Genomic DNA, 15,183 nt, shown 5'->3' with positions numbered 1-15,183 from the left:
AGACAGGTGATTCCCAAGGCATTCAATGTGGGTTAATAATTCATTGCAGATGAACTGGCATGAATCAGCCAAAGATTTTTTCAAAAATGTATCTTATTTTGTTTTCAGGTTCAATGGGTTTATTCACCACTTTGGGGTCCTAGGGAAAGAAAAACAAAACACACACACACACACACACACACACACACACACACACACACCAAAAATAAATAAAGAAAGAAAGAAAGAAAGAAAGAAAGAAAGAAAGGAAGGAAGGAAGGAAGGAAGGAAGGAAGGAAGAAAGAAAGAAAGAAAGAAAGAAAGAAAGAAAGAAAGAAAGAAAGAAAGAAAGGAAAAAGAAAAAGAAAACCTTCCCGTCCCAGCTCAAGCGCCTCACAGTTTCCTTTCCAGGGGAAATTATTTATCAAACTAGAGACATAAAAGTAAACTTTGTCTACCAGGCAGAATAGCCACATGACCTAGCATCTTTTGGGTAGGTGATGTGACAAGAGGGCCAATGTTTAGTTCCACAAAGGGAATGAACCTATGAGATATCCGCCCCCCTCTCTCTCTCACACACACACATGATTGAAGCTGAGGTTTGAGGTTGAGGAGGTAGCCTGGTCGGTAAGGTGTTTGTCAAGCACGCATAAGAACCTAATGCAATCAATAGGAGCCATGTAAAAGCTGGGTGTGGTGCCACGATGGTGTGTGTAGGCACAATCCTGGCACTGAGGTGGAGACAGGCCTGAGGCTTGCTGGCCAGCCAGTCTAGCACAATCAGGGTGCTCTAGAACCAGTGAGATCCTGTCTCAAAAAGTAAGATGGAGAGCAAGAGAAGAGTGCACATGATTTCAACCACCAACCTACACACACACACACACACACACACACAGGCATGCACCACACTCAGAGAAATGAAATGGAGTTGGATGAAATGGGAATGGAACACCCACAAAAAACGTGCATGCATGAGTACTCATACATGTACACACACACACACACACACACACACACACACACACACACACACACACACACACACAGAGCTTAGGTTTGTAGAAAGCCTGTGACCCAAAGGCTCCAGTTTCACCAGTAATCCCTATGCTTGGAGTTTTGAGGTCAGCCAAGCTTGGTTTAACATGAAAATGAGCGTGTAGAAGGGGAAGGAAGTGGACACCTCTCCTACAAGCAAGATCCCTAGGAAGGAAGTGGAAGAGAGAGTAAAGTGTGAAGAGATAAGTGTGGGGCTGGGGACACATGAAGTACATACCCCTTGAGTCTGTCTCTGCTGTTGATTGGCAGTGTTAACAAGCAGCTGGAGCTGGAGCTCCAGGACTGCGGGCAGTGCAGAGAGCCCAGCAGGAACTGGTACTGGAGTGAGTGCATTATTATTATGCCAAGATGACACATCCACAGGTCACAGTTTGTTCCAGGTTGGAAAGCTAGCCTGGTTTACATACTAATAGTGTTACTAGACTATGGGAAGAAACCACATGTGCTGAGTTCTCATCGAAGAAGGGCCACAGCACTACCTTCCTTCCCAGACCTCAGGCTTGCCTCTCTGAACTGAGTTATAAAAACTTAACTATAGTCCCTCAGGTTAAATGCCTAAGGCATATGTGTATGACTAGAAGCAGATGAATAGTCTCCAACATCTTACCTCATCATGATAGCAATAAGGCAAAAACATGTCAAGGTGAAATTCAGCTGCAAATGCGGTGTGTGTGTGTGTGTGTGTGTGTGTGTTGCATGCATTTGTTCGTGTAGGGATGTACACATATCGGTATAAGTACACATGCATGTGTGTACATGTCTGTGGAGAACAGAGGTAAATGTCAGCTATCTCTCTAATCTCTCTCCACATTATTTTTGGGGGATGGAGTCTGCATCTGGAGTGCTTCAATTCAGCTAGGCTGGTTGACCAATGAGCTCTACCTGTCTGTCTCCCCAGGACTGGAATTACAGTGTATCACTGTGCCCAGCTTATCCATGGTGCTCGGAAGTCAAACTCAGGCCCTCATGCTTGTGTGGACAGCACTTTACCCCACTGAGCCATCTCCCCAGGCCCTAGAAAGAACTTAAAAAATAAATAAATAGCATTCAAGCTAAAAAAAAAAAAAAAAAGGAAGCCTGTGTATGAGAAAAAGGAAATCAAAACAAATAGTATGGGCCATTGGTCTTATCAATACAATCCAGGAGGACAAGGCTGAAAGGCTGATGTAATCCAGGCTGAAATGAAGGTGGTGAAGGAGATGCAGAAATCAAAGTTGAATAAAATGAGAGAGGAGATGTAATACACAGAATTCCAATGGGTGTTTTAATCATGTCACCACGTCACGTTTACTTTTTTTATTTTTTTTTTATTCCTTGAGAATTCTGTGTATGTATACAATTAAATATGACTTACCCACCCTCAGCTCCCCCTCCAAGTCCCCCTGAATCTTTCCTGCATTCCTTTCACAATGAGGAGAGTGTATATGTGACTATGGAAAGGGACCGTGGGGCCAGCCTTTCCCCTGATGGCAGAATCCACTCATTCAGCATTGCAGGGAATGCCAACAACAGAGAAGGACACGGAAGAAAGCCTTGAACATGGTGGGGAAAGCAAGGAGTGCAGAGTCAGAAAGCCAGGATGATGGGTAGAAAATAGCAGTTCCCTGGATAGGACAGGATCATTCTTGTTTCTACCTCACATGATATAGGAGAACCTCCACATTCAACCCTGCAAGAATTTCTTTTCTCTTTTGACTAGAGACTTCTTCCCAACACAGGCTCAAAAGTCCTGCTCCTATGGGATCTATTGAAAGGCCTAGGGATACCAGCTATGCTTTCCCCAGGCTCTTTTACCCAGGCCCTGGACCAATGGTGATCTTGTCTCTTGCTTCTAAACTTTGTCAACAAACACAGACACAGCAAAGAAGTTACCCTCTGCCAGTCTAAAGCCATCAGGTCCCAAAGAGGACTGAGATCCTTTGCACTTGTTTGCACCCTTCCTAAACTGCAGCTCTCCCATCAAAAGCAGATGTGTAACTATAAGGCATGGAACCTAGGAGAGCAGTCTGAAGATCTTTGCTGAGGCCAGTTGATAAACATTTTCAAAGAAGAGGAGAAGGCCCTGAGGTATGGTAGTGAGTACCCAGAAGGGACTCTGCAGCCTGCAGGAGCCAAGTACATGAGAATACTCTTGGGGACACACACACACACACACACACACACACACACACACACACACACACACACTATTAAAGAGTTGGAGAGTGGGCTGGGGAGGTGGCTCATCTATAAAGAGTTTGCCTTACAGGGCTAGGGGCGGGAGTGTGCAAAGACAAGTGGTTCCCTAAAATTCATTGGTCGGCTATCTTACCTGATGACTGAGCTCCAGATTCAGAGATGCTGACCTAAAAAGGAACCCCGTCTCAGGCTGTGTAGTGGCACATGCCTGAATTCCCAGCACAAAAGCAGTGGATCTCTGAGTTCCAGGCCAGCCAGGGCTACAAAACTAAAATAACCCTGTCTCAAAAGATAAAGTTGAGAGTGATCAAGAAAAACATTCAGACCTCTGACCTCTGTGAGCATATCCTACACCCAGTAAACACCCACACAAATGCATATATACACCAGAGAGAGAGAGAGAGAGAGAGAGAGAGAGAGAGAGAGAGACCATAGATTTGTTTGTTTGCTTATGAGCTAAGAGTATAGAGTCTAGCATATCCCTCTGTTTCTTAGACACTGTGGAGGTTCAGTGAGTAGTAATTTCCTAGGAGTGCAGTGTTGCTTAGTGATAGAGTCAGAATTAGAACCCAGTCCTCAGCTCTCATTATAGAAGTAAGGGAAATAGTGGGGATGAGAATAGTGGGTATGAGAGCAGTATGAATAGACTATTCATTTATCCTCATGCTGTTTATTGAGCTCTTACTAAGTACCAAGCTCAGTCTAGGCCCTGAGAATACAGCAATGAAGATGTCAAAGAAAAACAGCCACTTGAATTGGAGAGATAGCTTAATTTGTAGAGTGTTGGTTGCACAAGTGTGAGGACTGGAGCTGGATGCCCAGAACCCTTGCAAAAATCTAGGCATGTTAACACATGCTTGTCATACAAGGGATGGGGGCGGGGAGGATCACTTGAGTCGGCTGGCTAGCCAGTTGAGCCTAATAGGCAGCCCAGGTGCCAACAATAAGGGACCCTGTGCCAAAAAACAAGGTAGATGGCTCCTGAGTAATGACACCCAAGGTTGACCTCTGGCTTCCACAGGCACACACACACACACACAGATACACACACACACACACACACACACACACACACACACACACATATACACACACGAACATGCACACACCTGCATAAACATGAACACATAAACACATGCATCAGCCCCTTACAGTATTTATACTCTAGAGGTCACCTAAAATAGCTCATTACAGTCATTTAATTGTAAGAGTGATGAGTGTCAAGCAGAATATCAGATAGTGAACATCAAACACAGAAACCCACATCTCTTGGGAGCCCAGAAGGATTCTCTAAGACCTTGAGACTTGAAAGGAGCAAAGGTTGGGAAGACAACCACCCAGGAGAGAGAGAGAGAGAGAGAGAGAGAGAGAGAGAGAGAGAGAGAGAGAGAGGAGAGAGAGAGGAGTTAGATGGGATAGCAGGGTGGTTCCTCCACTAGCCAAGATCAAATAAAGTAAAAACACAAGTGGTGTCTCTGGAAAGGAGTCCATTGCAAGAGCCTGTGTTTGATGCCCTCTGCCTTCTTATTTCTGTGTGTGACTTATAACACCCAAGAGTGACTTCTGCTCTTTAGGTGGAATCTATACTATTTCCAGAGTTGAAAGGCTATAGCATGATCCTTGGAACTGTTGATCCTGAAGAAAACCTTGTTTCTGATTTTGTGAATGAGACTTTTGAGGTATTTAAGAAAAATCAAGTTGGACCTCACAAGTAAGTTGGTTTAGTTCTAGCTTTATAGCCTAGTTGGGCTTTTAATATTGGCCCTAGCTATCCCTGTCTCCACACACCTGAAACACACATATAGCAATGGCCAGTGCTTATCTGCATATGACTTCATCTCTATCTTACGGACAGGAGAGGGTAACTCTCCTGGTGCTAGGCTGCAATAAAAGTCAGGATTCAAATTCAGGTGCAGAGTTGCTCTGTTCTCTGGAAGCTACAGGACCAGCTATATTTAGACATCTCTGGAATTTAGAAAAATAATATTCTGCAATATCTAGGGCAACAAAGTCATATTTCTGCTGTGAAACTTGTAATGTATTTCAGGTATTTTGTTTGTTTTCGAGTCAGATTTTCACTATGTCTCAACTTGGTCCCCAAATCAAGATCTTTCTGCCTCAGCCTCTTGAGCAGCAGGGTTGAAGGTGTGTACCACCACACAGAGAGAAACCTATGAATTGTCTCACTCAATAGTCTCACGTCGGTATAGAATAGTTTTCAACATGAAATGTTTCTCTTTAAAAGCATCTTCCATTTTGAACTTACATTGTGAGATCACCCTAAACTAGTGATCACTCACAGTTTGCCACCAAGTGAATTTGATGCAAATGTGTTTACTTCACACTTTCAGTGGGAAGAATTCAATGTTGTAGGGCTAAGAACTGCCTGTGTATAGTGGGGTACGTGACAGACTCCTTAGCTGTACCCATGATACGCCAGGAGGAACTGTCCCACTGCGACAACTGAACAGTGTTTCCAGATGTGGCCAAAAGCCTCCTGCAGGGCAAAAGCATGTTCACTGAGAATATCAATCCCTCCATGGGGAAGTCAGCCTAGTGTCTGGAAGCCCACCTCAGTGCATCTTATTTGGGGGTGTCCCTGCTCATGGGTCTTATACATACCTTTCTTTCCAGACTGACAGTGTCCTGGCTTCTCTGCTTTCTCAGAATGTTTGTGGGATTGTCTGTGTACCTTGGGGATCCACCAAGGCACTCTGCACACTTACCTTAATATTAATTCAAACTTATTTTTAGTCAAACCATCTTAGATGCATCCTCTATTTGGGAGAAAATTATCCAACCATTCCTGCATGATCTGAAAACAAATGGACCTCATTTTGTATGCCATAGGTTGGTTACTTCCAAATTTCCATCTGGAAAACAAGCATAGAATTTGGGGGTTAGAAGGAAGGCTGGGTGCTGATGCTCATTTCACATTTACTGTAGCTGGGCGGTGGTGACTCATGCCTGTAATCCCAGCACTCTGAGGCAGAGCCAGGTGGATCTTTGTGAGTTTGAGACCAGCCTGGTCTACAGAGCTAGTCCAGGACAGTCTCCAAAATCACAGAGAAACCTTGTCTCAAAAAACAAAAACCAAACAAACATTTACTGTAAGTCAGCATTGTAATAATTGTTCTACATATTCTACTATAGCTAAGGTTTATGATAACCTTATAAAATTCAGTTTATTATAGCCACTTGGAATAAAAACACAACAGTGGTTTTAAAAATAAAAACCCACCAGCCAGTAGTGGCACACGCCTTTAATCCAGCACTTGGGAGGCAGAGGCAGGTGGATCTCTGTGAGTTTGAGGCCAGCCTGATCTGGACAGCCAGGACTGCACAAAGAAACTCTGTCTCGAACAAGTAACTAAGTATCTTCTCTGAGTCTGTGCCACAAGTAAGTCACAAAATTGAAATTAGAAGCCCAAATCCTGAATTTCCAGTTGTATTTCTATTATAGTGCTCTTTCTTGGTTTGAGTTCGTGTTTTAAAGGCTATTATCTGTTTTAGCTGCGCCCTTGCCCATCTAACTTATTGACTTATGTTTGTGTGTTTTGTTTTATGTTCTTCAACATGAAAGATACTTAAATGTATACAAAAAGTATGATGACTTGCTGGATAACATGGCAGAGCAAGCCATCACCGAATTCCTGAAGGAAAACCATGAGATTGAGGACTTTGTGACGGTAGGAGATGCTACTCAGAGTTTCATGCCCTGGTAACATGTGCTACAGTCAATCCATTGAGCAATCGATGGATTGCTATGAGCACCAAGCTCAGTACTGGATTAGTGCTGACCAAGGGGAAGGTTAGGGGCAATGGGTAGAGCTCGAATACCAATTGAACTATGAATGTACTACATCCTACAGAGTATCAACCTCATAAAAAAGAGGAGAAAGGAAATTGCATCCATGCACATCACCGTGCCTTTGGCCATGTTCTGTCTTGATTCCACCTTCCTAAATCATGACCTCTGTGAGAGAGCCCAAAATCTTAAAGAGCGTCTGATTCAGTATCAAGTGGACGTAAACCGGGAAACCAATACCAGGTATAAAAATTCTGGGGGAACATTTGGGCTGTAGAGATGGCTTAGTGGTTAATTTCTTGCCACACAAGTGTGAGGACTAGAGTTTGGATTCCTGGAACCCACATAAATGTCAACTGGGTGTGGTATTCCACCTGTATTTTTAGTCTGGGAAGGCAGACAAGCTGTAGAGAATGCTTCCTTACATCAACCTAAGGCCTCCATGTTGATGCAAATCCAGATGTGCATGTGGTGGTGGTGGTGGTGGTGATTGGTGGTGGTGGTGGTGGTGGTGGTGGTGATGGTGATGGTGGCAATGGTGGTGGTGGTGGTGGTGATGGTTACATCAACCTAAGGCCTCCATGTTGATGCAAATCCAGATGTGCATGTGGTGGTAGTGATGGTGGTGGTGATGATGGTGGTGGTTGAAATGGTGGTGATGGTGGTGGTGGTGGTGGTGGTGGTGGTGGTGGTGGTGGTGGTGGTGAGGATGGTGATGGTGGCAATGGTGGTGATGGTGATGGTGGTGGTGGTGGTGGTGGTGGTGGTGGTGGTGGTGGTTGTGACTATTATTTCTCCACAGTATTTGTAATCAGTACAACACCATCGCTGAAAAAGTCAGTGAGATTCCTGCCAACACCTCGGAGCTAGTGTTCCTCATTGAATACTTAAAGAAATCCAGTGATGTCACTGTGTTCAAACTCAGGAGGCAACTTAGAGATGCAAGTGAGAGGCTTGAGTTCCTGATGGATTACGCAGACTTACCCTGTAAGTCTGCACCATATATGTGCACGTGCATGCTTGTGTTTCTATATAAATACTAAAATGTGCTGTTTGTTTATAGTCTAGGAGTAAAAACTTGGGAGAAAGTAGGTTCATAGCACCCCACTTTGCAGTATTGGGAAAGCTTCTTTCCAAATGCCCCATGTACAAGAGGCACTAATTCACACTCTTAGACACAAGAATTTTAATCACACAAAGGGAATCTTGTTAGATTGTGTATCCAGAGGCCTGGCTTCTGGTTCCTAGCATACTATACTGGCATCTAATGCCTGGTGTTCATGGATAGTTAGTTCTAAATGGGTAGGTTTCACTTGTCTATAATCTTAATACAGTCCCACGTTTGAGGGGTTAGAACTTGTTTCTGTATACTTTTAGAAGGAAAAAATGTTCCAGGCCATTTAGATCCCTTAAAGTCTTCTTGGATCAAGTTGGACTTTTGAAGTAAGAACTAGATTATAAGGGGAAAATTCCTCTGTTCTTCACAAATCGTTTCCCAGCTGAACACACTTATGAACTACGTGGGCCAAACTATGTTATGTTGGGGAGCATTGATAGAGACTGGGAATGCAAAGTGATGGGCTAAGCAGTCACCCATACATTCAGAGGCCGTGCCCTTGACTACATGGAGACATGCTAGACTCTCAGTTGGTCTCTACCTCTTCACTGACCAGAGTTATAACAGATAGGGTATATGTTTGACCACCATTATTGCAGATGAGATGAAGTCATGAGAGGTATGGAAGAGGAACTCCATCCTGCACTCTGACTCTTCTTAGAAGCATTAAAACAGGTTGATGATAACATAGGCTCTAGGATTGGTTGGGCTTGGAACTAAAGTCTGACCTCCAACAATGCAACCTTGACCTCGTAGCTTCACTGTGTTCCCCATTTGTGAAAATAGGATGATAATGCTGTCTGTGTATTAACATGCTCTCTAGTAACTGCCCAGTGAATTTTGTCTGGCTTTCATTCATCTATAGGACTCCATTCATTGACTGCCACCCCCTGCCATCCACCTATTAGCATTGACTCTAGTAAATGTCCAGTGAGCACTGGCTTTCATTCATCCATAGGATTCCATTTATTTACTACTGCCCCACAGACGTGGGTCTTCTGATGACTCTTCACCTGCTAAATTGATTCCCCATATCCTGAACCGTGCCCGGCAGCAGACTCTGTATGTTTTGCAGATGAGGATATCAAACTTAACAGCACCCTGTTCCTCTGGCCTGACCAGATAGAAGATGTCTTTGAAAACAGCCGAAATCTGCTCCTTAGCAAGAGGGATCAGGCAGAGATGGATTTAATCAAAAGGTACAGAGAGCATCTGGGGTTACTTTGGGAATGAGACCAGGCTTTCTGAACAACCACCCACTCTGCAGATCCTGGTTCTGTCTAGATCCTGTCACAGCAGTGTGGTGGCAATGGTTGAGTCATTGGTGGAGAAGGGACTTCCTTTGTTCCCTTCAAGGACTGCTCCCTATACACGGCATCTCTGTAGTCAATCCCTCCTCCCTCGTGTGAATAGTGAGAATGTGATGGTGCAGAGAGAAAACCGCGAAAACAGTGGCTTGTAATAACAGCGTCCACAGTAATGACAGAAGATGTGTCTGCCTTCCACTGGAGAGCAGATGCTGGAGGACATCAGGACAGGGAGAATAAAGGCATGGTAGCGGCTGGGCCTGTTCTGCAGCTGCTCCTTCCCAGTGCTCATGTGCTGAGAAATGTGTGTTCCTTCATTAGGTGTCACGGGTACTCATTATGGACTTTACTATGTGCTGTGCTCTGTTCTGGACACAAATGTGTATTTGTCTACAAAATTAATACTTTAACCCGGTGACAGAGAAATACAGAAAACTAAGAATAGGCATATTTTTCTACCTAAACCCTTGTCCCTACTCAACTAGATACTGCCTTCCAGATTATAAAACCTAGCCTGCTGCGGGGACTGATTTCTTTTTAAGTCACATTCAATGTAGTTTAGATTTTCAGAAAAAATGAGCCACAAATACAGGGGATTCCAGTATACCCCCCACATACATACTTATGAAGACTCTCGGGCCTGGACAGTTAAGGCTAACCAGAAAGCAAATACAGTTTTTGATAGTCAAATGGACAACTCAAGTACGTTTTGTCATTTCTTTGAGCGTTACATCTGTCACCTGGAAAGCAGGCTACAGTACAGTCACCTACCTCACTGTGCTGAAGGGAAGAAAGGAGACGTTATGATTGTGCCCACATCATATCTGTGCATGGGGTGGACATTCCAATGCTGTGTGCTTCCTTCTCCCTTAACAGCGACCTCTCTGTGCTGAGAAACGCTTCCTAATCTCCAAAGCATGGTGGGTGTGCTGTTAGAATATTACTGTCATAGCTGGGCCTGGTGACACAGGCCTTTAATCTCACCACTCAGGAGACAGAAGCAGGCAGAATCTCTGTGAGTTAGAGGCCAGCCTGCTCTCTATAGTGAGTTCAGGACACCCAGAGATACATTGAGAGACCCTGTCCTTAAAAAGAGAGATTATTACTGTAAGTATACATATGAATGGAGGCAGTGCGTATGCAGGGACTGGCTGGGGGAGAAAGGATAGCTGTTGCCTGCAGTGTGGGAAGAGAGCAGGGTTTCTTCTCCCTGGGCAGGGACTCTCAGTTGGACCCATCAGCTAGTGCCTGAGCTGTAGCAACAGAAGCTCAGTGAGGCAGCACTGGCTCGGCCTCCCTTTGGTAAATGTTGACTGCTCATTGTTCCACATGAGTGAGGAAGGCTGAGCAATGGCCATGTGTTCATCTATCGTCTTTGGAAACAATCTTGTTTCCTCTCCAAGGTAGTGAACCTCATTTTCCCAATTCACCTCAATTCTGGGGTTCAGTGTCAAGCAGTCTCCATTAGTTTCCCCCACCACCTACTGCTGTCCATTCTCCTCTCACAGTGTCTAAGAGTCTGACTTCCAACCTACAGCCCCTAATTGCATGGTCTGTTGGATCCAGGCTGGGTTCTGGCAATGGTGAGTCCTGCAGGAGGTGGAGTGCGATGGAATTCAGTTTCTTCCCCCCTTGCCATGTTTGGCCCAAGGCACCAGTATCAGTATCCCTCTGAATGGTGATGCTTAATCTTCCATGGTTCCAGTGTATGAATGAAATCTGTTCACCATTAGGATACTTTAAATGCTTATTACAAAGCAGAACTAAGCAAAGGCTGTGAAAAAGAACCAAAGAGAAAGAAACAAAGGCAGGATGCCTCTCCCAGGAGCTCAGACAACCAGTCAAAGACTGGAGTGGCAAAGGCCCCTGCCCTTCTTCCCTTTCGCAGTGCCATCGCCATTCCTCAGAGTCCTGTTCTGTTGTGAATGGCAGGCAGGGGGTAAGATGGAAGGCAGAGTGGGAACGTGTAGAAGCTCTCAGAGAACGAGCTGGAACCAGCATAGTGGTTGTGCCTGATGCACATCAGAGGATGGCTCGTGTCTGAAGAGACTTGAGAAGTAGCTGGGTGAGTGAAGATGTAGAGGAGGAGAGAGCAGCCGGGGACAGCCTAGACAGCATGGGGAAAGGCTCCCTGGTGGTAAGGTCTCTGCTAGGAGGATGGCTGTTCAGCTGAGGTCATAAAGTCAGAGGACTGGATGCTCAAGTCACAGTGATGAGTGTGCATTTTATTTTATGACCATGGTAGGAAGTTATTGAAAACTTTTAACCTGGAACCAGAAAGGGTCTAATGTTTTCTTTTTATGTTCTACTTATTTGAATGAGAACCTGAATACTGAATGGCTCCGACATTGCATTCTATTATTTCTCTCCAATTTCTTTTATTCTATAAGTTTCCTGGCCCCCAACTCCTATTTTTTCCCTTCCCATTTATTTTTTTTTTAAGGAAACTGTGTTGTTTGGCACAACTCAAGAGCTTTCTGATGGCACCTCTAAAAGGTTTTTTACTATGTTTTTCCACCCTCTTTTTTTTCACATAAATTCTTAAAAATTGATTTAATCTTGCTACTAATAGAGTTTCTGTTCTTGTCGATATAGGGAAACTTAAGCTGTCTGTAACCAAGACTATCACAGCCATACAAAGAAAACATGGCCTGGCAGGATGGGTCAGTGGATAAGAATGTTTGTCACACAAAACCAATGACTTGAGCTCAGCACCCAGAACACATGGTTGAGAGAGAGAGAACCAACTCCTGAAAGTTGTCCTCTGATGCCCACATGCACCTGCAGTACACACACACACACACACACACACACACACACACACACATTTTTAAAAATGCAGAGGCTAGAGAGCTGTCTCAGTGGTTGAAATGCTTGCTGACTTTTGAATCTCAAGAAGCCATATAAAATGTCAGGTGGGTGTGGGTGGCAGCCACCTTTAATTCCAGCCTCAGAGGTCTCCAGAACAAGCTAGCTGTATTGTCAAGCTCTGGATTTGATTAAGAAACCCAGCTTCAATGAATAAGATTAAAGAGCAATCAAGGATAATTCCTCACATCAACTTTGGCTTCCACATACATGAGCACACACACACTTGTGTACATGCATATATATGCTAACATGCAAATACCACACACAGAGGAAAATGGAAAACAAAAATAATACAAAGAAAAACAAACTGTTATTCAGTTAGAGCAGTGGTTCTCAACCTATGGGTGAGATCCCTTTGTGGTAGAACGACCCTTTCACAGGGGTTGCATATCAGATATCCCGCATATCAAATATTTACATTATGATCATAACAGTGGAACAATTACAGTTATGAAGTATAAACAAAAGTAATTTTATGGTTTGGGGTCACGACAACATGAGGAATTGTATTAAAGGGTCACGGCACTAGGAAGGTTGAGAAAGCCACTGAGTTAGAAAAAAAATATTAGTGGGAACCAATATAGTAGTTTTGTCATAAAACCTATGTGGCCCCATGGAGACCCTTTGAGAAATTGCATCTCCATCAGAAACTGAAGCTGATAGGCAAATATGGGCTCTGTAACAAACGTGAGGTCTGGAAGGTCAAACTTACCTCGGCCAAGACCTACAAGGCTACCCAGAAGCTGCTGACACTGGACTAATCAATAGGACCCATGGCATCTTCTTGAAGGCAATGTCCTGCTGCAGCAACTCATTAGCACTGGGGTGCTGGATGAGGAAAGATGAAGCTGGATTATATGTGGGCCTGAAGATTGGGGATTTCTTGGAGAGGCAGCTTTAGGCCCAGGTCTGATGGGCCTAGCCAAATCTGTCCACTGTACCTGAGTGCTCATCCACCAGCACCATATCAGGGTCCACAATAGGTGGTGGTGAACATCCTGTAGTGGTTTGAAAGAAAATGATCCCCAAAGGCAGGAGCACTATTAGGAGGTGTGGTCTTGTTGGAAGAAGTGTGTCACTGTGGGGGAAGGCTTTGAGATCTCTTTTGCTCAAGCTTCCCTCAGTGTGAATATCAGTTGACTTCTTGTTGCCCTTAAGATAAAGGACTCTCAAATATTCCTCCAGCACCACGTCTGCCTGCATGCTGCATGTTCCTGTCATGATGATAATTGACTGAACCTCTGAACTCTAAGCCAGCCACCTCAATTAAATGTTTTCTTTATAAGAGTTGCTATGGTCATGATGTCTCTTCACAGCAATAGAAACTCTAAGACACATCCCTTCCTTCGTTGTCTATCTGGACTCCCAGAAGATAGACTTCTCCCTCTGCTCTTCTTATAGTAGTGGCCACCCAGGCCATGTGAAGAGGAAGAATGACAAGAAAGGACCAAAGTGGCATAGGAGCTGTGGTGATGAGGAAGAGGATGAAGCCATACCTCCCTGGGCTGGAGATTGTCTAGTTTTCTAGTTGGCTGATAACACTTTGGGGGAATCAGTGGGTCAAAGATGGTTACTTAGATAGGTAAAAGAAAATTAAAGCAGTCATCAATTCTCATATATAAATTACATAAACTAGTGCATAACTCAAGAGTAACTTGAATGTGGAGATAATGGAATAAAGAGTAATCTTGACTCACCGGTGGGGTATGCCTCCCACTCTGTCTCCATATTGATAATGTGAACATGAAAACACAGCTTCTACCTCTAAGAGGAGTTTATTCTGGAACCCAAAGTGAGTGCCCGTGGCTGGGGAGCACAGACTCAGGTTACCCCAGACTCCGTGTTCCCATGTGGTAACAGTCTGATGAAGCTTGTACAGCAGCAGAGCAAGGCAAGTTATAAATCAAGGCATTTGTCAGGTATGTTGGTGGAAACATCAGGTGGTTACAGCAAGAGTAGAGAAATCGGTGCTGTTGGCCCTGGTACTGACAACTGTCTTAGCATTTTGGATGGTGAACGCTAGTGATTTGCTAAGCTAATGCATTCCAAAAGTTCTAGTCACAGGATGTTCTAGGCCAGACACAGAGGTGAGCAGAGAACTAATGATAGCCCAGGAGAAATTATAATTAGACTTTAGACCTTCAATATCTCAACCTCTCCACCATCACTGAGATTTCAATCAGTTAATCAGCTTTGCATAGAAGGTTCAGCCAGAAGTGAGGCTCTTTCCAGGGGCTTCCGTTCATGATAGCACATCATAAACTTGACCCTGCAATGTAAAATATTTATTCTTTTTTTTTTTTTAGCTAAAGATCGAACCCAGGGCCTTGCGCTTGCTAGGCAAGCGCTCTACCACTGAGCTAAATCCCCAACCCCTAAAATAATCTATTCTTAAATGCCCATAGATATTCATTAAAAACTGGCCATGTTTCAGGATTCATAAAAGATAAGGAGCAGAAATTATATAATTGTGTATATTAGATATCTATTGTGACATAATACAACATAGTATCTTAAAGCAATGGAGATTTCTCAGTGTCTTTGGGTTAGAACTCCCTAGAGCCACTTAGCTGTATGTCTCTGATACAAGGTCTCCTGTGGAGCTGGAGTCAGAATGCTAGCCCAGGCTGTATGCTGGTTTGGGGGGTCCCACTAGCTGATGATCCAATTCTGGGCTTGGTCCCATGGTTATTAGGGTTGAGCTTCGCTTGGCCCTACTTCTGGCCACATGAACCTCCCCACAGGGGAGCTGTTTTCCTTCAAAGTAGGACTGAAAGAGTGACTAATAGAGATAGAAATTGGCCTTTCTGTGAACTTTCTTGGAAGGGACAACCCATCCTTTTGCTATATTTTGTTTATAAGAAGTG

General features: G+C 44.1%; 1 protein-coding gene and 1 pseudogene across 1 annotated transcript in view; both read left to right on the top strand.

The window, feature by feature from the left end:
- Window positions 1-15,183, top strand: part of Dnah3 (dynein axonemal heavy chain 3) — a 170,663-nt gene that overhangs the window by 18,875 nt on the left and 136,605 nt on the right. Inside the window, exons 11-15 of the mRNA XM_036190626.1 lie at window positions 4,788-4,924; window positions 6,797-6,902; window positions 7,086-7,264; window positions 7,824-8,008; window positions 9,214-9,337. Coding sequence (XP_036046519.1) covers window positions 4,788-4,924; window positions 6,797-6,902; window positions 7,086-7,264; window positions 7,824-8,008; window positions 9,214-9,337 — 731 coding nt within the window. The remainder of the gene's footprint in view (window positions 1-4,787; window positions 4,925-6,796; window positions 6,903-7,085; window positions 7,265-7,823; window positions 8,009-9,213; window positions 9,338-15,183) is intronic.
- LOC118586825 lies at window positions 11,562-13,844 on the top strand (annotated as a pseudogene).

Source organism: Onychomys torridus, chromosome 1 (genome assembly GCF_903995425.1).
Source record: "Onychomys torridus chromosome 1, mOncTor1.1, whole genome shotgun sequence".
In the NCBI taxonomy this organism is placed as follows: domain Eukaryota; kingdom Metazoa; phylum Chordata; class Mammalia; order Rodentia; family Cricetidae; genus Onychomys; species Onychomys torridus.
This window is presented reverse-complemented; position numbering and strand designations above follow the sequence as displayed.